Source organism: Panthera leo, chromosome E2, assembly GCF_018350215.1.
Source record: "Panthera leo isolate Ple1 chromosome E2, P.leo_Ple1_pat1.1, whole genome shotgun sequence".
NCBI classification, from domain to species: domain Eukaryota; kingdom Metazoa; phylum Chordata; class Mammalia; order Carnivora; family Felidae; genus Panthera; species Panthera leo.
In genome coordinates, this window is record NC_056693.1 from 15,431,300 (window position 1) to 15,454,959 (window position 23,660).

The 23,660-nt window shown below is 52.3% G+C and overlaps 1 protein-coding gene across 1 annotated transcript in view; it reads right to left on the reverse strand.

The window, feature by feature from the left end:
* Nucleotides 1–23,660, reverse strand: part of RYR1 (ryanodine receptor 1) — a 112,979-nt gene that overhangs the window by 66,450 nt on the left and 22,869 nt on the right. Inside the window, exons 26-47 of the mRNA XM_042920374.1 lie at nt 23,122–23,296; nt 22,749–22,957; nt 19,475–19,869; nt 18,387–18,519; nt 17,357–17,517; nt 16,766–16,931; nt 14,576–14,662; nt 14,189–14,415; nt 12,292–12,904; nt 10,529–10,792; nt 9,985–10,185; nt 9,533–9,644; nt 7,938–8,084; nt 5,422–5,695; nt 4,588–4,702; nt 4,370–4,502; nt 3,868–3,962; nt 2,456–2,591; nt 2,032–2,218; nt 1,833–1,941; nt 1,301–1,421; nt 1,035–1,204 (exon numbers count right to left, since the gene is read on the reverse strand). Of these exons, the coding sequence (XP_042776308.1) occupies nt 1,035–1,204; nt 1,301–1,421; nt 1,833–1,941; nt 2,032–2,218; nt 2,456–2,591; nt 3,868–3,962; nt 4,370–4,502; nt 4,588–4,702; nt 5,422–5,695; nt 7,938–8,084; nt 9,533–9,644; nt 9,985–10,185; nt 10,529–10,792; nt 12,292–12,904; nt 14,189–14,415; nt 14,576–14,662; nt 16,766–16,931; nt 17,357–17,517; nt 18,387–18,519; nt 19,475–19,869; nt 22,749–22,957; nt 23,122–23,296 (4,230 nt within the window). The remainder of the gene's footprint in view (nt 1–1,034; nt 1,205–1,300; nt 1,422–1,832; nt 1,942–2,031; nt 2,219–2,455; nt 2,592–3,867; nt 3,963–4,369; nt 4,503–4,587; nt 4,703–5,421; nt 5,696–7,937; nt 8,085–9,532; nt 9,645–9,984; nt 10,186–10,528; nt 10,793–12,291; nt 12,905–14,188; nt 14,416–14,575; nt 14,663–16,765; nt 16,932–17,356; nt 17,518–18,386; nt 18,520–19,474; nt 19,870–22,748; nt 22,958–23,121; nt 23,297–23,660) is intronic.

The window sequence follows — 23,660 nt, forward strand, 5'->3', positions numbered from 1 at the left end:
GCCCCTGGCTTCGGATCTTCCCCCCACACCTGCTCCTCCCAGTCTCTACGATCTCTTGGAACCATGCAAATTTTCAAACCCACCGCGGCCGAGGCACCAAGTAGTGAGCCCTCGTTACCCAGAGTAGACAGCCCTGCAGACAAAGTTCTGCATGCTTCTGTCCTCTCCCTCACCCTTTTTCCTGTGATACTTTTATACAACCCTAGCCATTTACCACTCCACCCATAGATATTCAGCTTTGTGTCTCCATTCAGACACCTGCTTCCGTTTAACACCCCACGCTGCCGTTTTCGCACCTAACAGAATTAACAGTCGCGTAAAGTCCTTCCCCAACTTTCTCCAAGTGTCTCACTTGTAGCCGGGATTGTTTGGATCAGGGCACCAGGAAGGCCCCCCTACTGCATTTGGCTGCTGGGTCTCAGGTCTTTTCATCTGTAACGGTCTCCTTTCCTCCTCTTTTCAGTGCTATTTATTTGCCAGAAAAACTGGATCATTTATCCACGGAGTTTCCCATACTTTGGTTTGGGCTGGTCACGTCCACTCACGGTCTCCAATGCCTCACCTGCCAGACCCTCGTAAACCCTCGCCAGTAAGGCTTTTACCCCACCGCCTCACTGAAAGTGCTCATCGAGGTCACCAGTGACCTCCATTTGGCCACATCAGTGGTCAGTTCTCAGTCTTCATCTTACTCGGCTTTGTCCCCTACTATTCTCTAACGATATAACTATTAAATATCTATATAACTATTATTGTTGCTGTTGAGCGCAAGTCTTTGTCTCCTTGGTGCTGAGCCATCACCGAGAATGATCATTTCTTAAATAAGAAAGATGAGATGTTGAAGATTTCCACCCACCCTCGTCCAGAACTCAGAGTTCCTCTTGGTTTCATTTTCTGTCTTGATGGGGGGTGGGGAGGGAGGATTCTGATAGGTACACATGCCCAGAACAAACAGAAGCGCTGCCGCTGTGCCCTTGACCATCCTGCACCCTCACGGGCGGCGGGGAGGGTGGCTCGGCAGGGGCGGGGCTGCTCACCGTGTCCAGCGAGGCGGCCGCCCGCATGTCGGGCAGGAACCCCACGTCCAGCACGTGCAGCAGGAAGTCCTGGTTCTCGATGCCATACACCCGGTCCAGGAAGAGCACCATGGATGCCTTGTGGTCCGGCACGAAAGATGCCGACATCTTTGGCTGTACCAGAGCCCCGTCTGCGGGCCACGAGGGCAGGGGGTCAGGGCTGCCCTTCGGCCCCACCCGCTCCCTCCCCAGCCTCCCTTCCTTGCCGAGTCCTGCCCCCTCTGCACCTTTGCCCAGCGTGGGGATCTGCAGTGGGAGGCTGATGATGCCCACAAGGTCATCCAGGGGCACGAGGGAGCGCAGGATGGCGCGGATCCGCAGGGCCTCGCCCTTGCCGGCTTGGATTAGCTGGAAGATGGAAGGGGGCACGTCATCCAGCACCCTCTGCCCCGTTTGGTCGTTAGTCCATCCATCCCTTCCTGACCCACCGGCAGGCAGAGCAGGACTCCTCGTGGGGCGAGCTCTCGATCTCCCAGCCCTGACTCCTCTGCTCCTAGTGCTCCTCTGCTGAAGCCCCGACTGTCCCCGGCTCTCAGTGCTTGGTCCTCGCCCCCCCCCCCCCCCCCCCCCCGCCGCTGGACTGGAAGTTCCGTGAGAGCCAGGCCTAGGGCAGTCTTGGTCACTGGTGTGTCCCCAGGATTGGCTAGCCTGAGACCACCCACATCACGAGAGCTCCGTCAGTGTCGTCAGGTGCCCGACTGAAGAGGTTCGAGGTTGCCCAGGCGTGCCCCTCCCCGTCCCTGGACCTCCAGCTCTCACATGCATCTCTGGCGCACAGCGTCCCAGCAGGTCGATCAAGGCAGCGTAGAAGGACATGATGGCGTGTCCCAGGTGCACCCGGCTCTCCTCGGGGGGCTCCTCCCCAAAGCTGCAGAAGGAGGGGGGTGGCGTGTGGGGGAGGCAGCAAGGGGCACGGGGAAGTTGGGCTCTGCCGCTGAGAAGGGGGTGGGAGACTCACTGCTCACGCCGCCGGTCCCTGCGGACGCCCGGGCCATCCCGCGCCGGGTCCTCAGAGATGCGAATGGCCTCTTCGATGGCGGCCAGCAGCCCCGAGCCGCCCTCACCCCGCAGGGCAGGCCCGAAGCACTCGGGCTTGCGGATGAGCAGCCGCACCACCACGTTGGCGTTCTCCTCCACACTCTCACCTGGCGGCTCCGGCGGGTCCGGAGGCCTCATGAGCCGCGGCCCTGGGGACCCTGCCCCGGCAGCCCAGGACCCAGCACCTCAAGGGTTAACCCCGGGCCCCCACTGGCCTCTGGACCCTGCCCCAGCCCGCCTGGAGGAATCCCTGCCGAGCCAGGACGGGGACCACACCCTGAGGGAGGCTGGCTGGGTCGGGGACCCCCGGCCTCCTGTCCCGCCACCGCCAACTCCTGACTCACCGTTGACGAAGACGGCGAAGCGCAAAAAGTCCAGGTAGCGCTCACCGCCAATAGGGTTCCAGCCGATGTCTGGGTACCCTTTGGCCAGGAGCATGGGGCAGCTTTGAAGGCCACAACCCGCCAGGTAGGACACGACCTGGGAGTGGAGACGGGCTCAGACGGAGGCCAGACCCGCACCACCTCCTCCCCAAGGCTCCCTTCCCTGCCCATCGCTGGAGCTCTGCGACCTCATTCAGGTCTGGATCTCTCGGCGAACGATAATCCTCACCCTGAGCCCTCACCTCCCACCTGGACTGTCACATGGTCTCCTGCCTGGGTTCCCTGCTCCCCCAGTCTATCCCACGCACAGAAGGACCCTGCAAACAGCCTGAGTCAGGCCACGTCCCTTCCCTGCTTAGAACCCTCCTGTGGCGCCATCTGGCTCCAGGTAAAATGCAGAGGCCCCACAAGACCCTCTGCACAATCTTCCCTGTCACCTCCCTGCCCTCACTTCCCACCCCTAACCCCTCACTCCCCCTGCTCTAACCAAACTGGTCTCAAACTCATGAAGCTCACTTCTGCCTCGGGGTCTTTGCACTGGCGGTTCCCCTGCCTGGAATGCTCTTCCCCTGATGTCCACATGGCCCCTCTCCTCCTTCAGAGCTTTACTTGAAAGTCACTTTCTCAGGGAGGCATTCTCTGATCACACTTGTCTAAACTTGGACACCCTCCTGACACTTGATGTTTCTTTCCCCTGCTCGCTTTTTTCATCCTTAACACTCGTCACTAGCTAATACACTATATGTTTTACTTATTTATCTTGTTTATTATTCATCTTCCCAACTAGAACGTCAGCTTCATGAGGACAAGAATTTTTGATTGTCTCAATCACTGTAGTACCCCTGCTGCCTTGGTCAGGTCTGGCACGTAGTAGGTGCTCAGTAAATGTTTGTTGGACGAGTAATACTATACGAGCAGATAACTCTTGTTGAGTGCTTACTGTTTTATCAATGGTTTCATGGACTAACCCATTCTGTGCTCGGAATAACCCTATTGGATTATTATATTCATTCTACAGATGAGGAGACAGGGGCCTGGAGAATTTAAGTCACTTGTCCAAGGCCACACAGCAAGGGAGCAAGGGGAGTTATTATAAGGTGAACTCTAGAGCCCATGCCCTTCATTGCTACACAATGAAGTAGTGGGGGGGGGGGGAGTACGGGGTGGGGGGCAAGGAATGTGCCAAGGTCATGCAGCTGCGGGAGGGTGAAGCGTGGATTTGCACTCGGCCCTGTGGTGAGTGACTGGGCCCTTGTTCTTTCCCTGCAAATTATTCCCCCTCTGATTCAATCCCGGACCATCCCATAGACTGGCTCCCAAATTAGCAGGTGCCCCAAGGGGCCAGGCGGAGGCCAGGCCTCCTCCTTCCACACCTTCTCCAGGTCCTGCTCCTGCAATGCCAAGGCCAGCTCATTGTTGTCGATGACAGAGGCAGCTGCCACGTCCAGAGGCGTGGAGCCCTGCATGCCTGTGAGGGCGAGAGGCAGAGAGAGTGCTCTTCAGAGGATTGTAGTTGACAGTCTCACTCCTGCTTGTCTCACCTCCTCTTGGAAGCCCTCCTTGACCATCCCTTTTACAGCCTGGGTCAGGTGCCTCCACTGGCCCGTGCTTCCCCATCCCACGGCTGAGCACCCTGGGCGGTCACTGTGTGTCCTCCACGCTGCACTGTGAGCCCTGTGAGGGCCAGGGCCACGGCTGTCTGGGTGGACCCTCAGCACCGCTCATTAAGGGCTACCTCCAGGGTGGGTTGAGAGTGAGTGTTTGTTGAATGACCGAACGAGTGAGCGAGCCAGCAGACATGGATGCCTGGATAGACTGCTGAGCGTGGGCCCCGGGGGACAGCTCTCCCTCCACCCCGGGCTCGGGTGTTCTCACCCAGGCCGATGCCACTGTTCTCCAGCAGATAGCTCAGGTGGTCGAACATGGAGCGCTGGTTCTGCCGGCTGATGCGACAGAAGTAGCAGAGGAAGCGGCAGCAGCTTGTGACCATCTTGGGGAAGCGGATCTCCTGGGGCGGGCAGAGCGGGCCGCTGGTCAGTGCCTCCCCCCGTGGCCCCCTGCCCTGAGCTCCTCGGCCCACACAGGCCCCTTACCTTGGATTCGCCGCCACCGAGGACATTCACCATGACCTCCATGACTGTCTCGTGCATGCCCAGTGCCCGCATCAGGTTCGGGTGTTGGTAGAAGACTTTGTTGTTCATGATGTTCCTGTGAATAGGTAGAGTACGGTGGCGTTTCCAGGGGCCGGGTGTGACCCAAGTCCAGGGAGAGCCCCCAGAGCCTTCACCGTCCCCCTTCACAGATCCCAACCCATTCAATCTTTACGTCTACTCTGGATGGCAGGAATGAAATTACCCCGATTGTACAGATAAGGAAACTGAGGCACGGATCCAAGGTGGGCTCCCCTAGAGCAGAGACCCTCGCCATGTTGCATGTCGTATCCCCAGATGCCTAGAAAGGGCCTGGCACAAAGTAGGTGCTCAATAAACGCTTGCTGAGTGACCGAATGAGGCACATTTGACACCGAGTGAGTGCTCAATGCTGTCATTCGTATCATCATTACCACCCCTACGCGCAGGAGCTCACTAGGCCTCACTGTGACTCCACAAGGGAGGCACGGCTCTTCCCCGGCCCAGAGATAAAGATGAAGCTCAGAGAAGGTCAATCTTGTGCCAAGAGTCACAGGTGAGTAAGAGCTGTCACCCCAGAGGTCGGATGGAGACGTAAGGGGAGGAGACCTCAGCCAGGGAGATGGGCCAGCTACTGGGAGAAGTACCCCGCCGCAAGGATGGGCCCGAAGCGGAGGAAGGAGACATCACTGCATCCGGGGGACACGAGCCAGGGGGATGTGCTGGAGCTGGGAGGGCTCCCCTCCTTCCCAGGGGAAGAGCAAAGTCAGGGGAAGGGGCAGAGCCTCAGAGCCTCACCCAATGCTCTGGATCATGAGGTTTTCCTCCTGGGGACCCATCTGCACGATGAGCAGCGATCGGATCTGGCCCAGGCACTCAAGCAAGCTCATGGTGTCCTCCATGGACGATGGTGAGATGGTGTATGCCCGGGGCAGGGCACGCAGCAGCTCCCCGAGCCCGTCGTACTGCCGGTGCAGGAGGCTGAACATGGCGCGGACGAGCTCAGGGCTCTGCACAAAGTCCTCTTGAGCCCAGCGCACCACCGTGTGGGACACCAGCTCCTGCAGCGACTCTGGGAAGGGAACGCAAGGGTCAGAACGCACTGCCGGGTTGCGGCCTTGAGCCGAACAACGGAGCAAGGGCCCCTCTTTCCAGAGGGCTTCGCAGTTACTAACCGTCCCTACCGTCACCTGCCAGGAGGGGGCAGATTCTGGCAGATCTTTTTTTTTTTTTTTTTTTTTTTTGTATTGCTTTAAGAGCCTCCCTGTTCTCTTCACCCTAATACCCAGACAGTAAGGGCCCCCTAAAGGTTTCAAGAGGAAAAAAAAATGTATCATTCAAAATACCAGAGCACCATTATAAGCACCTTTCAAATATATAATGCACCTTTGAAAGCACAAGTCGCAATTCCACTTGTTCTGTAAAAATACTGCTGATTTTTTGGGGCTCCTGGGTGGCTCAGCCAGTTAAGCGTCCGACTTCGGCTCAGGTCATGATCTCACGGTTCACGAGTTCAAGCCCTGAATCGGGCTCTGTGCTGGACAGCTCAAAGCCTGGAGCCTGCTTCTGGTTCAGTGTCTCCCTCTCTCTGTCCCTCATCCACTCACACTCTGTCTCTCTCTCAAAAATAAATACATATTAGGGGCGCCTGGGTGGCGCAGTCGGTTAAGCGTCCGACTTCAGCCAGGTCACGATCTCGCGGTCCGTGAGTTCGAGCCCCGCGTCAGGCTCTGGGCTGATGGCTCGGAGCCTGGAGCCTGCTTCCGATTCTGTGTCTCCCTCTCTCTCTGCCCCTCCCCCGTTCATGCTCTGTCTCTCTCTGTCCCAAAAATAAATAAAAAACGTTGAAAAAAATTAAAAAAAAAATAAATACACATTAAAAAAACAAAAATAAATAAAAGTACTGCTGATTTTTCCTCCAGAGAGACAACAGACACAAAGAAAAACTGTCATTTGATGTCATTTGGTGTCATTTGAAAATGATGTCAAGGTTAACGGGTTTATTTTCCCAGTCCCTCCTTGAGACTCATCATCCTGCCATCCAGCATCCATTTCTCTCTTTGCCTCTCTCTCCCAACCCTTTTCCTTTCCAGGATTTGGGGGGAGAAAAGACAGAGGTCTCATGTGTCTCAGGCTTAGGAGAAACCTCCATGCACTGACACTGAATGATGGTGTCATATCAATTCATGACCTTCCAGAAGCGCTACACAATCTGGCCCTGGCACTTCTTCTTCTTCTTCTTCTTTTTAAGTTTATTTGTTTATTTTAAGATAGAGAGCAAGAGTTGGGGGGGGGGCGGGGGCAGGGAGCAGAGAGGGGGAATGCTGCACTCTCAGCGCAGAGCCCAATGCAGGGCTCGAACTCACGAACCATGAGATCATGACCTGAGTCAAAATCAAGAGTTGGATGTTCAACCGACTGAATCACCCAGCACCTCCCCCCCCCACTTTTTTTTTTAAAGTTTGGGCCTTGCCCTGGTGACCTCATCTCCTGCCCCTCTCCTCTTGCTCACTCCCACACTGGCCTCGAAACATACCAAGCATGTTCCTGCCTCAGGGCCTTCGCACTGGCTGTTCCCTTTGTACCAATCATCTTCCCAGATCTTTGCATACCTCACTCCTCCACTCTGACCCCTCCATCTATCCCACTGTCTCCTATCACTCAGCTTTATTTTTCTCCTTAGCACCCATGGCCACCTGACATTATGGTATATGTATATGTGTATCTGTTACAATATTCTAAACTCCTGAAGAACAGAGACTGTGACTTTTCCCCCCTACAATATTCCTCAGCCAAGCCAACAGTGCCTTGACTGTTGTAGAATTAAACCCTGTACCAACATCAGGGATTCTGTCCTTGTTGGAAAGAGCTGATGTATAATTTGCACAATGACCCACTGGCCCAACACTTATCATAACAGTGTTTCTAATCCCTCGTCATAGTAACTGTTTCACAAACAAAACAAAACAAAACAAAAAAACAAAACAAAAACCAACAAAGAGAAAAACAAAGAAAATCCATGAGAACACAGAAGCCATGCTGGTATAGGAGCTTCCACCATCCCGAGGTGGGATGTATGTCTCTGCTCTGGCAGGCCATATGGCACACCGGTCCAACACACATCCTGTGCAGCCCCCACATTTCGGCCACACTTCCAGCATGCCTCTTCTCTCACCCTACCTCCCACTCCTCCTCCCTCATTAATCCACCCCTCCCTTTTCCCTATTCCTCATGGCCTGTCTTGGACCCAGAGGCTCCCCAAACGCAAGGCCGTCTGCCCCATCCCTGTCCCTCCCTAAGGCCCCAGTCCTCACGGGGTTTGGCCTCCTCAGCAGGTGGTTCCTCCTCAGGTTTCTCCTCCTTCTTCTTCACCAGCCTCACTTTCTCCAACAGGCTCATCAGGCGGCTGCCCAGGGTGGCCTCTTCCTCTGGCTCCTCCTCCTCTCCCTCCAGCTGAATTCCTGGAGTTGGTCAAGAAGATAGAGGGTGTCCTTCATCTGTTTGTTTATTCATCTACTCAGTCATTCACTTCTTTGTTCATTCATTGGTTCATTCATTCATTTCTCACTCATGTATCCCCTCTTGGGTTCTTCATTTATTTCTCTATATGTTCATATGTTTGTTCATTTATTCATTCTTTGAAGCATTTTAAATATTTTTTAAACCAGCTATTGTAAATAGGTTAAAGAACTAAAGGAAACCATGTCTAAAGTATTAAAGAGAAGTATGATGATAGTGACTCCTCAAATAGAGAATATTAGTAAAGAGGCAGGTCATATAAAAAAATAACCATATAGAAGTTTTTGGGGCTGAAAAGTACAATAACTGAACTTTTAAAATCACTAGAGGAATACAATAGCATATTTGATCTGGTAGGAGAAAGAATCAGTGAACTTAAAGTTAGGACAATAGAGGTTATCCAGTCTGAAGAATAAAAAAGAATGAAGAAAAACTAACAGAACCTTAGAGCCTGTGGACCAGAACATCACAAAATATATCAATATATGCATAATGGGAATCCCAGAAACAGAAATGAAAAATGGCCACAAAAATGTGCAGAAATAATAGCCCAAAAGTCCCTCAAATCTGATGAAAAATATGAATCTATACATCCGAGAAACTTAACAAATTCCAAGTGGGATAAAATCAAAGAGCTCTGCACTTAGACACATCATACCCACCTGTTTCAAAACAAAGGCAAACAGAAAACTTGAAAGTCAGCCAGAGAAAAACAACTCATCATATATAAAAGAATCTCAGTAAGATTATTAACTAAGTTATCAGAAACAATGGAAATTATCCATTCATCCCACCAGACACCCACCATCTCTCCATTCAATTTTTTTTTTTTAATTTATTTTTGGGACAGAGAGAGACAGAGCATGAACGGGGGAGGGGCAGAGAGAGAGGGAGACACAGAATCGGAAACAGGCTCCAGGCTCCGAGCCATCAGCCCAGAGCCCGACGCGGGGCTCGAACTCACGGACCGCGAGATCGTGACCTGGCTGAAGTCGGACGCTTAACCGACTGCGCCACCCAGGCGCCCCTCTCCATTCAATTTTTAATCATTCAACTACCCATCCATCCATCATCCTTCTCTTTATCCATACGTCCACTCAGTCATCTCTTCACCCATTTCTTTACTCATTTATCTCTTTACCCACCAATTTACACACTCATCACTCACTTGCTGATAGCCATCCATCCATATATAATCCGCTCAAACACCCCTATAAGCTTATCCTTCCACTCATCCTCTATCTGTTCACTAATATATCTGCTCATTCATTCGTTCAACCAAAAGTTACATTGCACCAAAACTGTAAATATTTAAGATCAGGAAATCTTAGGGAAACTTCAGGAAAGGTCACAAGAGAAAGTCTGGGAGAAGGGTTCTCTGTTCTCTTACCACAGTGTGATAGCAAGTCTTGATGAAATTCAAGCAAATCCTGCCGGACCTCTTCAGGGAGAGGACAATCTTCATCATCCTCACCATCTTTGAAGTGCAATAGCATGTTTATCTAGGGGAAGGTCGTAAGTTAGAATGAGGGTCAGAAGCTCAAGAGCAGAAATTCTGAGATCAAGGATCAAAGATCCAATTGTGAGTCCCTGTCTAAGGCCATGAGTTAATGAAGACTATCTGAGAAATTAGAGGTTTGAAAGGAGTCAGGGTCAGTCTGAGGTCCTACTAAGAGGTCCTATTGGTTCAGAGAGACATAGAAGAGTAAGAGATAAATATATCAACAGGGTCAGGGGTCAGGCCTGAGCTTGGAGGTTTAGTACCATCAGCGATCAGAGTGGGGGGAGGGGTTGATGTTGGGATTTAAAAATAATGCCAGCTGGGATCAGGGGTCAGAAGACCTGCTCCTGGGGTGGGGAGCGGAACTCGCGAGTACGTCGGGCAGTCTCAGCTGCGGACATGGTGAAGGATTTCATGAGGAGGCCATAGCGGTCCCGCTGGTTGGCCTGGAGTTTGTCCACATAGCGCTCCGCAAAGGCTGCTAGGGATTCCACACGGTGCTGCAGCTCTTGGTCACAGAAATACTCCAGCAGGTGGCACATCTGTGGGAGGACAGCCATGCAGTAGGGATGACGGCGGTGAGACCATCAGGACTTCCTTAAAAACTTTTCTTGCTTCCTCTCCCCTCTCCATGGCCCTGCCCCATCTGCCGCCGTCATTTCCTGCCTGGATCCTTAAGCCAGACTTCTCCGTGGTCTCATGCCTCCAATTCACTTGCCACATGGCAACCAGAGAGGCCATTTGAAGCCAGAAGCATGCCAACCACCTGTGGCACTTCCACAGCTCCCCACTGCCTCAGGGCAAGGTCCAGACTCATCCCCCACCAGATCCTGTGTTTTCCAGCCTGGATGAGTGGAGGCTGGAGAACAGGAAGAACCAGCCTACCTGTAACTTCACAGACTCTGGCAACTTCATCTGGAGCAGCCCTTCCTCCAGGCCTTCTTCTTTTTCCCCTTCGGCTGTCTCCTCTTCCTCTTTTTCCTCATCTTCCTTCTCCTGTGCCTCTTCCTCCTCATCCTCTTCCTTCTCCTCTTCATCTTCTTCTTCCTCTTCCTCCTCTTCCTCTTCCTCTTCTTCTTCAGTGAATACTTCAGGCTCAATCATCTTCAAGATCTGTTTCACATCCTCATCATCAAAGATGCCCATCACCTATAGGACAAAGCCTGGATCCTTCACTGTGGCCCACAAGACCTCAAATTAAGTCCCAGCCTCACTCCCCAACCTACTTCTCCTGAATATGCCAAACTCATTCCTGCATGGGCTAGATGTGATTCCTCCAACACAGAGAAATGTCACCCCCTGCCCTGCTCTCCAGCCTCCTTAAGATCCCCCCAGATCCACACCCTGTGTCCCACCTAAGCACATAGCCAACCAGACCACAGAGCCAAACATGAGTGCCTCTCCCTTCACTAGCAAATGTTCTCTCCTAAACTTGAGCATATGTGACTCTGAAACAGACCATGCCCTACCCTGATGGATGCCTTCATAGCTCCTAGCATATGCTAGCACTCAGTAAACATAATGAAAACGCTAACAGACGGAGGGAGAGAAGGTAGATGAAAGGGAAAAACAGTGGGGAAAAGAGAGATGGGTAAGTGGGGGAGGGGGGACTGGGTGGCTGACTTAACAGATGGAATATCAGAGGTCTGAAGGGGAGAGAAATTGATGGGCAGATATGGATGGAAAGATGAAAGTAAAGGTGGAGGAAGAGATGGGTGGATAGATGACAGGATATGTAGTGTATGGATGGGTGGGTAGGTGGATGGATGATGTGACAGGTGCATGAGTATGTAAATGAGTGGATGGGTAAACAGATAAATGGGTAAATAGCCAGGGGATGGGATGAAATGGGATGCTTGGATGATGGATGGGTGGATAGTTTGGGCACGAAAATTTGGATGGATGTACATATTCATGAGTCATTAGATGGGTATGTGAATGAAAGGGCCCATGAAATAGAGGAGGAAGAATGGGTGGATGGGAGGTGGACGAATGGGTGTAGATGGTTGGGCGGATTTGTGGGTAGGTGGATGGGTCCACATACATATGGATTGAGAGATGCATCGGTGAGCAGACAGGTAGGTGGAAGATGAAGGAATGGATGAATCTGTAGATGGGTGGACGGATGGATGCACAGGGGGAAGGCGGATGATAGCTGGATGCATGAAAGGAAAGACAGATTAATAAATAAGTGGGTAGGTGGGTAAATGAACAGATGGAACAGTGGGTGTACTGATGTATGAGTAAACGGAAGGATGAATGGACAACTAGATTGAAAACTGGATGGACGGTACATGAATGGATGGATGGGTACGTGGGCAGAAAATAGAAGAATAAGTGGATGGTCTCGTGGATGGGAAGATGGGAGTACGTTTGAATAACTGGATGGATGGAAAGGTAGGTGGAGGATGAATGGATCGATAGATGGATGAATGATGGTTGGATGGACCAATGGAAAGAAGGGAGAAAACAACGATAAGCAGATTAACAGATGACAGATGAACGGATGGGAGGAAAAGGGAACGAAGGATGGAGAGATGAACGGGCGGTTGGAGGCACAAATGAGAGGGAGGTTGACGTATGGGTGGATGGATTGTTTGGAATGTGGAAGAAGAATGGGACAGAAGGAAGCAGGAGGAAACCATTACCAGCAGGGTGGACACGAGCTTGAGCACGGGCACAAACTGGAACTCCACAGAGCCCCCGACAGGGTCACGTGCGTGCTGCCCACCACCGCGCACGGCCTCCCCCAGCATTCTCAGTGCTTTATCCCGCAGGGCCTCGAGAGGGATGCTGGGGCTGAGGCGGGCCGGGGCTTCCGCCGCCCCGGCGGCCGGCAGGGCAGCCACGAAGCAGGGCGGTGAAAAATGGTGTGGAGGCCGCAGCGAGGTGCTGACGCCAACGCCAGGCAGGCCGTGGCGGCGGGGGCCGTTTTCGGCACTCTTTCCGGGCGGGAAGAGAGTGATGGCGCGGGTCTCCTCCGTGAGGGGCACGATGTACTCAGAGAGCATGGAGCGGCGGCTGCGGCAGGCACTTTCCAGATGGATGCTGATGAGCAGGTCGTAGTAGCCCGCCCGCAGCGGGCCCGGCAGGTGCGCGTCCTCCAGGGCGTGTAACAGCTGCGCCTGGTCCACGTGGCTGCACAGAGCATGCGCCACGCGGTTGTTGCCCAGGGCGCACACGGCGCGGTAGAGGCGGAGGGTGTGGGAGTGGAACCGCTGCAGGTGCAGGCGCTCCGACAGCTCCAGGATGTCCATGCATCTGCGGCGGAGACGGGCCAGAGCCAGCAGAGGACGTGGGAGGCAGGGGCACAGAGAGGCAGAGAGGGGTACCGGTGAGAGTGGCGGCCACCCCAGCAGGGGTTCCCGGGGGGCCCGCTGGGTCAGGGTGCTGTGAGGTGTGTGGAGCTGGGTCTTTCCACGGTTCTAGAAGTCCCTAGGTGGTCTGGGGGCTCCTTGGGATATGTCTGGGATCCCTGGGATGGTCTGGTACTCGGTATCTGAGAATCTCCGGAGGAGATCTGGTGACCCTAAGATACGTCTGGGATTCCCAAATGGAAACTGAACCTCCCTCTGGCAGGGCTGAGTAACTTGGCTATGTTTGAGTGCAACGAGAATGTAGACCCCACCAGGGCAGGACCTGTCTGCCTTTTGGGGTTTTGTTTGTTTGTTTTTGTTTTCTGCTGTATTCCCAGAACCTAAACAGGACTTCGCACATAGTGAGTGTTCAATAAATGCTTGTTAGACAGACAGGTAGATAGATAGATGGGTGGATGATGGACAGATAGAGTGAGTGAGTGAATCTGGGACTCCCGGAGGCGGGCCTGAGTCCCTTTGGGCAAGTCTGAGCCCCAGAGTTATACGTGAGCATTGCTGGAGTGTCTGTTCACAAGAGCTTGGTGTCTCCAGCCCAGAATGCTGCTGGCCACGTAGGAAAAGCTCAGAGCCGTTTGTTGAATGAAGGAATAAAAGGAAGATGACACACGTTACAGCCTCCTGGAGTGAGTCTGGGACTGGACTGTGTGTTCAGAGTAACTAAGAGCATTCCTGCCATACATGTGAACACATCTCTACCCCGGGTGTGTCTGGGTCCCCTGGACTGGGCTTGAGATCCCCACGGGACACATCCGGAAGTCTCTGTGGGCGTGTCTCCCAGCACAACCGGGGGCGCGTGAAGGCCCCTCTGAGTAATGTCCGTGACCCTCCGAGGTGCACTTGAGGCTCCTGGAGTGTTGTGTGGGTCCTCAGTGTGGACCCGGCCCCCTGACATAGGCTTGGAGCCCTGTGGGGTAGGTCTGGGGTCCCTGGAGGTGAGTCGTTGGTCCACTAATATGGGCCTAAAGCCCTCTGAGGTGGGTCTGGAGTCCCCTGTTGTCTTATCTGGGGATGCCCGCGCTGAGTCAGGGTTCCCTGAGGTAGGTCTGGGGCCTAGTGGGGTGTTGTCTGGAGTCCTGGGGTACGGGTGGAGGGGTGCACTGAGGGGGATCTGGACCCCAGAGGGCTTGCAACACCCGTCCCACCCCTGCGGGTCTGGGCCGGCCCTGACCGGTTCTCCTCAGGGATGTGCAACGCCATCATGGTCAGTGGCTCCTGGCACTGCACGGCCCAGCCCAGCCGCTCGCCGGCTCGCCGCGTCTCCACCTGCAGGAAGTGGTTGGGCATCCGGCTCCACGAGACAGGCATCAGCATCTGCACCTCGAGCCGAGGCGGGCACTGCGGGGCCGGGTTCTTGCGCTCACTCAGAAACATGGCGGCTGACAGCGGCATGATGTTCTGGAGGCACAGAGGTGTGCACCGGTCACGATTCCCAGCCCTCTCTGTCCTGCCACTCTGCTTCCAGGGAGACCTCCCGGATTGTCCCACTTTTCAGCCACTCTGCCAGCCTGACCTCCCGCACCTACTGCCTCAGCCTGCCCCATCACCGCACCCTCACCTTCTGCTTCCCCAGCTCAAACTGGATGACATTCTGGTGGGTGGGCAGGACAAAGACGGCAGGAAACAGCTTCGTGTTGGGCTCCACCTGGCAAGACAGAAGAGGGCAGGATGAGGAAGCGGGTGACCTGGAGGTGATGTTGAGCGTGGATTCTGAACCCTGGGGTCGATTGCCCCAGCTTGATCCTGCTGGTGTCTACGGATCCAAACTCAGGCACTGAAAGCGCCTCAATGACCCCGAGGCTGCTCACGGGCTGTCCCCCTTCTGATCCGGCCAGGCCAACCTCCAGCTCCCCCGGGATCACTGTGCATATCATGCCCGCCACCATTCCCACTTCTCTCCCAAGACTCATGCTTCAAAACCCAGAAAGTTCTTCTGACTGCGCTTTCCCTCCAGCCCCTCTGATCTCCGCAGCGGAACCCCCACACCACAAACACCATCGTCTGTGAAGCCGTCTTGCCCAACCTGAATCTAACCGCACCTCTGGACCCGTCTCCTAGCTCCCAGGAAATACAGGGGACAGAGGAAAATGTTAAAACAACACCAGGGGGATGCGACAGCCAGATGCACACTGAGAAGCTAGGCCGGCACTCCCGATGGCGGTAGACACACGAATCTCCCAGGATTAAGTTTGGCATTCTCATTGGGCAGGTCTGGGGGGAAGCCTGAGATTCTGCATTTTTAAAAATTTTTTTTAAGTTTTATTATTTATTTTGAGGGGGGAGGGGCAGAGACAGAGAGAGAGAGAGAGAGGGAGAGAGAGAGAGAATCCCAAGCAGGCTCTGCATTGCCAGTGCAGAGCCCGATGCGGGGCTTGAACTCACGAAACCGTGAGATCATGACCTGAGCTGCAACCAAGGGCCAGCCGCTTAACCGACTGAGCCACCCAAGGTGCCCTGAGAGTCTGCATCTCTAATGAGCCCCCAGGTGAGGCAGACCCGGCCGGTCCAGGGACCACACTTTGAGAAGCAAAGCTTTACAGGACAGACAGCCTGGTTTCTTCAGCAAACACATTTCGAAGAGAGAGAGAGCTGGAAGGAAAATCTACACAGGAGACTCGAGGGATCTAGCAACCAATTAAAATAGAAGATCTTATTTGGATTCCAGTTCAAATGAACAAATGGGAAAAAGACAGTTTTGAGACAACCGGGGAAATGGGAACATGGACTGGATATTTGGTTAATTAATTAGGAATTATTGGATTTGTTCGTGTTTGTTTTTTAGATCCAAGTGGTATTGTGGTCATGCTTTTTAAAAGAATCCTTATATTTTTAGAGATACATACTGAAAAGAGATGAAAAGATATCTGGGGACTCCTTCAAAACCATCCAGAGTGTATGGCAGTGAAGGGGGCGTGGAGGCTAAAGACGACACGAGATTGGCTGTGAGTGCGTACTCGTTGAAGCTGGGTGGTGGGGACATGGAGGTTCAGTACGCTATTCTATTTTTGCATGTTTTTGAAAATTCTCCATTTGAAATAAAGTTTTAGGGGCGCCTGGGTGGCTCAGTCAGTTAAGCATCCGATTCTTGATTTCGGCTTGGGTCATGATCTCACACGGTTTGTGAGATCGAACCCCGCATTGGGCTCTGGGCTGACATCATGGAACCTGCTTGGGATTCTCTCTCTCCCTCTCTCTCTGCCCCTCCCCTGCTTGCCCGATCTCTCAAAATAAGTAAAGTTTAAAGAATAAAAATAAAATAAAGTTTTACAGAATCCAAGTTAGATGGATGAATGGGTGGATAGGTGGATAAATATGTCATAAAGCCAGTGTAGGTGGTAGATTCTTGGTAGTGGGTATGTGGGTGTTCAAAGTACGATTCCTTTAATTTTGTTGTACGTTTGAGATCTTTCATCGTAAAACGTTGAAAAGGAAAAGGCTACCTTAGGATTCATCCTAGGGTGTTCCTTGATTGGTGAAAGGTTGGAAATTGATGTCACCTGGCCTAAGAGGGAATATGGACCACTCTCCAGGGTCAAGGCTGTCTCCTCCGTTCTGGGTGTCAGTTCAATGCAAGGTTAACTAGGTGGTCCCCCCGGAACTACCCAGGTCTGGCCTGTCCTGAGGGCAGACTAGGAGCTGTTTTTGTCCTGTCTCTCTGGGATCTGTCCTCAGAGGGGGTCTGGAAGGGTCATCCCAGTGTAGTGGGACATGAGAACACTGTTGCTAAGTTGCTGAGGGCCGGGCTCACCTGGAAAAAGGTGTTGCTTTCTTTGCCATTGGCAGTAAATGTCATCAGGCCAGTGGCCAAGTCCACGAGGCAGCCAATGACAAGGTCCGTGTGGCTGATCCGGCCCTGCTGCCCCGAGCTCACGAAGTCCCCGCCCCACACCATGTAGCAGTTGCTGCACTTGAGACTGGAGGAAACAGGAGTGGTCAGTGCACGGACTCTGGACACTTCCTTCCCCAAACTCCCAGGACACCATGACCTCAGAGCTCCATACCTAAACCCCCACCACCTGCAGACCTGATGCCGAAACCCTGAGCCCCTCAGAGTGAAGGTTCTTAGAAGTTGGCTGGGGGTTCTGGGAGGAAGAGAGGGAAGGAGAGCAGGAAGAGAGAACAGGGAAAGGAGGAAATGTAGAAAGGGGAGGGTGAGATGAAGAAGGAAGAGAAAATGGAAAAGAACAAATGGAAAAAGAAGAGGAGAAAAAACCAAGAGCAGGAGCCATTGTTGGAAAGTCAACAGGAAGAGAAGAGGAGAAGAGGGGGAGGGAAGCTGCCGAGCCAGGTGCCCAGCACTGACCTCTCACTTCCCACTGTCCCCACCCCTCCTGGGCACCTGCTGTGGACGTTGCCTTGTTCGTCCCCCATGGTCACCGTCACTGCCCGGACCTTGCTGAGGTCGAAGTTCATGTCGTGTTGATGGTAGTCGGGGGTGACCCAGCCCACCCACACGCAGCTGGGCTCCTGGCCAGCGAAGACCCTCACGGAGTAATAGTACTAGAGAGGCAAAGGGGGATCAATGGTCAGTCTGGAAGGCGGGTGACACAGGGCTTCCCTGGGACTCTAAGTTGGCCTCTCTGGATTTGCAGTGTCCTCTGGGAGTTCAACAATAAATTACTGGTTTTGAGACCCCCTGGGTCTATGTCCCTGTTTCTGTGTCTACTGATATATTTTTAGACTCGGGAATCCTCTGGGACTATTTGTGATACCCCCAAATTTGGGTCCCTCTCCAAATCGCAAAGTTACTGATAAATAATAGTTAACAAACAAGTTAACTTACAAGTTAACTCACAAGTTAATTTCCTTAACTTTTATAATCACCATCAAGTGGGTACAACTTTTATCCTCATTTTACTGATGGGAGAACCATAAAGCTTCCATAAAGGAGAAGGCATAGAGAGCAGTTGAGGTGACTTACCCACTTGGCACCCAGGTAGCCCATAATCCTAACCACGAAGCTACCTGTCTCAGAAAACATTCCAGATTTGGGAAATCCCTAAACTTTATTGAGATCATTGTCAATTTTGCTTCCCAGGAATATACGAGAGTAGCTATTAAATTTGGGGGTATCGAGTTTATATGGGTGAACCCAAATATTGAGGTCCCAAGTCTACATTGCTATATGCTCTGGATTCTGGGATCCCTGGGAGTTTTATCAGTGTGCCTTATAGCTTCATGGTGTTCCCTGCAATTTTTAGACCCCTAGCTATACGGATTCAGGAGTTCAAGGGATTAACTCAGTGTGTGCTCTATTTTGTGGACTTCAGTACATATCAGGGTGTCCCCAGGAAGGGAAATTACTAGAGATGGCAGCATGAACTTTGGAAATCTGAGGGGTCTCGGAGTTAAGGGCCCCAGGTTCACACCGTGGTGGTATTGAGGATGATCTCGGGGTCATCACGGTTGTCGGCAGGCACCACCTCTCGAGGGAGTCGAGGCAGAGTGGGAGTGGCTGGTGGTTGGGTCATCATGGCGGCCTTCTTGGCCTTGAATAAGAACCTGGTGATGAGGAAAGGCTACCGTGAGAGCCAGCTTTCAAGCCCAGTCCCCCCAGGCCTCTTCACCACAACATTCATGGCCCCCACGTCCATCCTAAATACATCCATTTCTAATGCCCAAGACCTCGCCTCTTGAAGGATAAAACTCCCAACTGTGTCCGCATAATCCATTCTGGAGAATCTGTGCTCTGTGCTTGCTGATACCCAGTCACCCAAATTTAAAAGTGCCTCTGGGAACATGGAGGTTCCCTTTGGGGCCTACAGTGGTTCCCCAAGTCTGCATTTCTCATATGGGTGCTAAAGGCATTTGGGAAAGGACAATTCTTCATTGTGTGGTACTGTCTTATACACTGAAGGCATGTAGGATCCCTGGAGCAGTACCACCACCTCAACAAACCATGATGACCAACATCGTCCATCACGTCCAAACACCCGCCGAGAGACACAGAACTACCTCCCACTGAAAACCACTGCCTAGTAGAGGAAGACACATTTGCTTCAAATCAGGTTTAATGCCTTTTGAGAGTCTCCTCTGAAGTTAGCTTTTTGGGGGCACATTTGAGACAGAGAAGTGACCCCAATCTAAAAGACCAGTGGTGTTCACTGGGATACCCTGGGGTACCATCAACTCTCCCATGATATTTTAGTGTCTGTCCACTATAGTGTCCATGGATAATGAAGTCCATTGGGTGAAATGCTTTGAGGCCCATTAGGTACCCCCAAGGATAGAGGAGTTCTCCATAGATATAGTGGGGTACTCTGATTTTACATTCTCAAGGAAATGAGGGCATCCCAGGAAAAGAATGGGGCTCACTTGAGGCATGATAGTCTCCCTCAGTGTTCTGACTCCTCTTAACATATATGGGGCCACTCTGGGATACATTGGGGTTCCTCAAGTTATTGAGGTTACCTAATTGGGGGTCCCAAACCCCACCCTGGCCCCACCCTTGACTCACCCTCTCTTCTTGTTCTTCTCTGTGGTAGCATCCTTCTCGTTCTCCACCCTGGCGGGCGGGGCCTCTGCCCCAGCCTGGGCGTTGCCCCCGGGTGCCCCCTCCTTGGCAGTTCCTTCTTTGGCCCCCTCAGCCTCGCCCCAGCGCCCCGCTGAGCGGCGCAGGTTTTCATAGTCCGGGTCGGGTTCTGCCGCTCTGACCTCATCCTCGGCGGGGGGCTGCAGGCCTGGGGGCGCCAGGGGCGTGGCCCCAGCCGTGCAGCGGAAGTGCTGGTGGAACTGGACCGGAAGGCTGAGCCGGAGAAAGAGCATCTCCACGAGACTGTTCTGGGAGCCGAAGGTGCGGTGGCTCAGGCGCAGGCAGGGCGGTGTATCCACAGTGCCATCCACGCGGGCCACCTGAAGGGAAGCAGGAAGACTTGAGCCGGGCAGGCAGGCTAGGCCATGGGTCCCAAACCTGGTACTCACAGAGCCGCCGTTAGGCCTTAGAGCACCTGTGTGAGAATCAGCCAGACTCGCTCCTCTGGGCGGATGCGCTCCCCGTGGGACACACAGCTTGGCTGCGGGGTGCGTTCAGCCCTCTGCCAATCTCTGTCTAGGCACCTGTACAGTGGCAGCCCTGGTCAGACACTGGAATCCACTGGAATCACTTGGGGAGTTTCCAGGACCTACCTGTGCGTCTCACTCCAGACTAAGTCATCCACCCATCCATCCATTCCACAAATACTTACTGAGAGCCTACTGTGTGCCAGGCACTGTTCCAAGTGCCAGGAACACATCAGTGAACAGGACAAAGGCCCTGCCCTCCTGGTCTCTTGGGGAGAGTCTCAGGGAGAGCAGGCCAGAAGGGGCAGAGTTTTGTAAAGGCTCCCCAGATGAACTTTTGCTAAACTTTCTGTATATGGAGACACAACATTAAGGAAAGGGGGCGTGTCATAATGCACAACATGACAAGGTTATAGAGTGGCCCCACCTGTGTGCCCAGCACCCAGATGGAGAAATAAAATTGACCAAGTCCCTCAGGAGCCCCCTTGGTGCCCACTTAGACACCACTCTCTCAAAGGCAGTGAGGGATTCTGATGAGAGAAATGTACCAGCCTGGCTTAAACAAGAGGCAGGAGCTGACAGAGAGCAGGTGCCTGGCCTCTACGTTCCAAAGACAGGCTCTCCAAGGTCTTCTGGAGACTCCAAAAACAACTGGAGTGGTTCCCACTCTTTGATGTCTCTCTTCAAAGACCAAATACCAAGACCTCTGTGCTCCCTTTCTGCCAGCCAACAAATTTTACCCAGAAACTGTGGCCAAGATTTGCTGTTCTCAGAACGTCTGCAGGGTCTTTTTCTCTACTCTCTCCCATCTCTTATAGACCCTGTTTTGCTCTTGGGCAAGAGTCTACTGACCATCTCCCTCCTGTGATTTGTGTGCAAAGTAACTAAACTTCGGAGGTATTCTTTCACGGTAACATCCTCCTGATTTAGCACACCATAGATTAGCTCTGCCTGTTCTTGAACTTTCTACGAATGGGATCCTACAAGATGTGTTTTGTGTCTGGCTCCTTTCCTTTTTAAATTTTTAAAAATGTTTATTTATTTATTGCTGAGATGGGGGAGGGGGATGCAGGCAGAGAGAGAAGGAGAGAGAGAGAATCCCAAGCAGGCTCTGCCCTGTCAGCTCAGATGCAGGGCTCAATCACTCGAACCATGAGATCATGACCTGAGCCTAAATCAAGTGTCCTGACGCTTAACTGACTGAGCCACCCAGGCACCCTGTGCCTGGCCTCTTTCTCTCGGGATTATGTCTGTGAGATTCACCCGGGTGGTTGTGTGTAGGTTAGTCTATTCATTCTCATGGCTGTCTAGCATTCTGTTCTTTGGGTTGAGAACACATCTGGCAGTAGCAGGAATTAGGAGGTCCACATCTGTTCCACCAGCCTCTCCCTCCTCTGGCTCTGGTCTTTCTGCCTCTGCTATTGTCCCCTACAATCCATTCTCAATGGAGACCTTTCCAAAAGTCACATCCAAACTGGAGATTCCCCTGCTTTAAACCCATCCATTCTCACCTAGTTGCAAAATGCCTCCCCACAAATTATTGATTAATTACAAAGAGAAAAAATTAATTTATGGTGGAGAAATCTGAGAGACTCCACCTAAATCAAACAGTCAAAATTATTGTAATTGCTAATAAGACATAATGACATTATGTGCCTCCTGATATTCTCCATCAGGCAGGACACAATGTCTTGGTATTTCTGCCAAATAGGTGTAACTTGTACCTAATCATGTGGCGACATTCAGCAAACCAAAATGAGAGCTATTCTGCAAAATAACTGGTGTGTACTCTCCAAAAATGTTAATGTCATGAAAGACAAAGACAGACTCAGGAACGTTCTACATTCAAGAATAAAGAGGAGAGCGTGGGTAGCTCAGTTGGTTGAGCATCCAACTCTTGATTTTAGCTCAGGTCATGATCTCACAATTGGTCATGAAATCGGGTCTTGCATCTGGCTCCACGCCCAGCATGGAGCCTGCTTAAGATTCTCTCTCTCCCTCTCACTCTGCCCTTCCCCTGCTCATGTTCATGCTTTCTCTCTCCCCGCCTCAAAAAAATTTTTAAAAATAATTATTAAAAGAATAAAGAGACATAACAACTAAATGCAACATGTAATCCTGGATTTGATTCTGTACCAAAAAAATTTTTTTAATCACCACAATTACTAAAATTTGAATACAGATCATGAATTAAGTAATAGTACGTATTGGTGTTAAATTTCCTGATTTTCATGACCTGACTTCTGTAATTGCAGTTCTGTAAGAGCATAGCCTGTTCTGAAGAAATGCATATTGAAATGTTTAGGGATAAAGAACCATCATGGGGGCAACTGGCTGGCTCTGTTGGTAGAGTGGGCAACTCTTGAGCTTAGGGTCCTGAGTTCAAGCCCCACGCTGGGCATAGAGTTTACATAAAAAAAAAAAAAAAAAAAAAAGAGGCATGATGTCTCCAATGTATTTAAATGATTCAGAAGGGGGGGGAAGGGATTAATCCAGCTCTTCTTTTTTCCCCTCCCCCTATTTTATAGGCAAGGCCCCTGGAGCTCAGACAGGTTGTAGTTTGCTGAGGTTATACCTGACAAAGTAGCCCTGGGAGCTCAACTGTCCCAACATGCCCTTCTACATGGTTTGTGGGCTAACACGGAAGAAAAGGAGACACTTGGGGAAGGGAATTGTGGGAAGAATAAGGTTTGGAGGCAGATCAGAGGGTATTGAGTGGGGTCAGTCCTCACCTCATAGTGGGGGTGCTCAAGGGGTACAGCCTCAAATTGGGGAAGGCTTTTGCTGAACCAGGTGGTGACCGGGCGCTGCATGTTGATGGCGAATGGCTCAAAGCCTTCCTGGAGGCCACAGATGGCAAAGAACCGCAGGGAGCTCACATCCTGGCCCAGGTTCAGGTGACCCACCTGACCAGGTCCCAAGCTGCAGACAGGCAGGAAGCCTGGTGGGAGGGGATGGATGGGCAGGGGTGAGGATAGGTGGGCAGGGTGGGAGCAGGAGGGGAGGAGGTACTGTGGAAGGAAAGGATGGAACGGGGGAGACTAGGGATGCAGTGTAGGGTCAGATGAAAGAAAACCAGAAAGGGGCCACGAGGCCAGCCCTTACCATCCCCAACCTCAATTTCCCGGAAGGCCGTTTCAGAGCCTGAATCGGACATCAGGACCTCGCCATTGAGGGTGAAGATAATGGTGTTCTCTGTGAGGTCGATCATGCAGCCCACGACATCGCCTGACTGCCAGGGACGCCCGAACGGTTCACTGCCCAAGTGCCAGCGCTGGCCCTGTGAGGAGGTGAGGGGAAGATGTGGGGTGAGAGAGACACAGAGAAATGGAGACATGCAGAAGCGAGGAGAGACATGTAAAGATACACATGCAAGGCACTGGGTTCAAGACATGTGGGACAGACAAGGGGTCACCCCCACAGGGTCCCCATCTTTTCCCATATTTGCATCCATGATCTTTGGAATGTAAAGGATAGGCTTTCATGCTTTCCCTTCCCACTGATCTCTGTATCCCATCCCTTCTGCCTGCGTTCTCTACTCTTTCCGTGGCTGGTGCTAGGGTTATGCAGACCACCAAAGTGGTAGTCGGGGGTTCAGGGCCGTGGTAAGTTAGAGGGATGGAAGGGAAAAGTGAACCTACCAA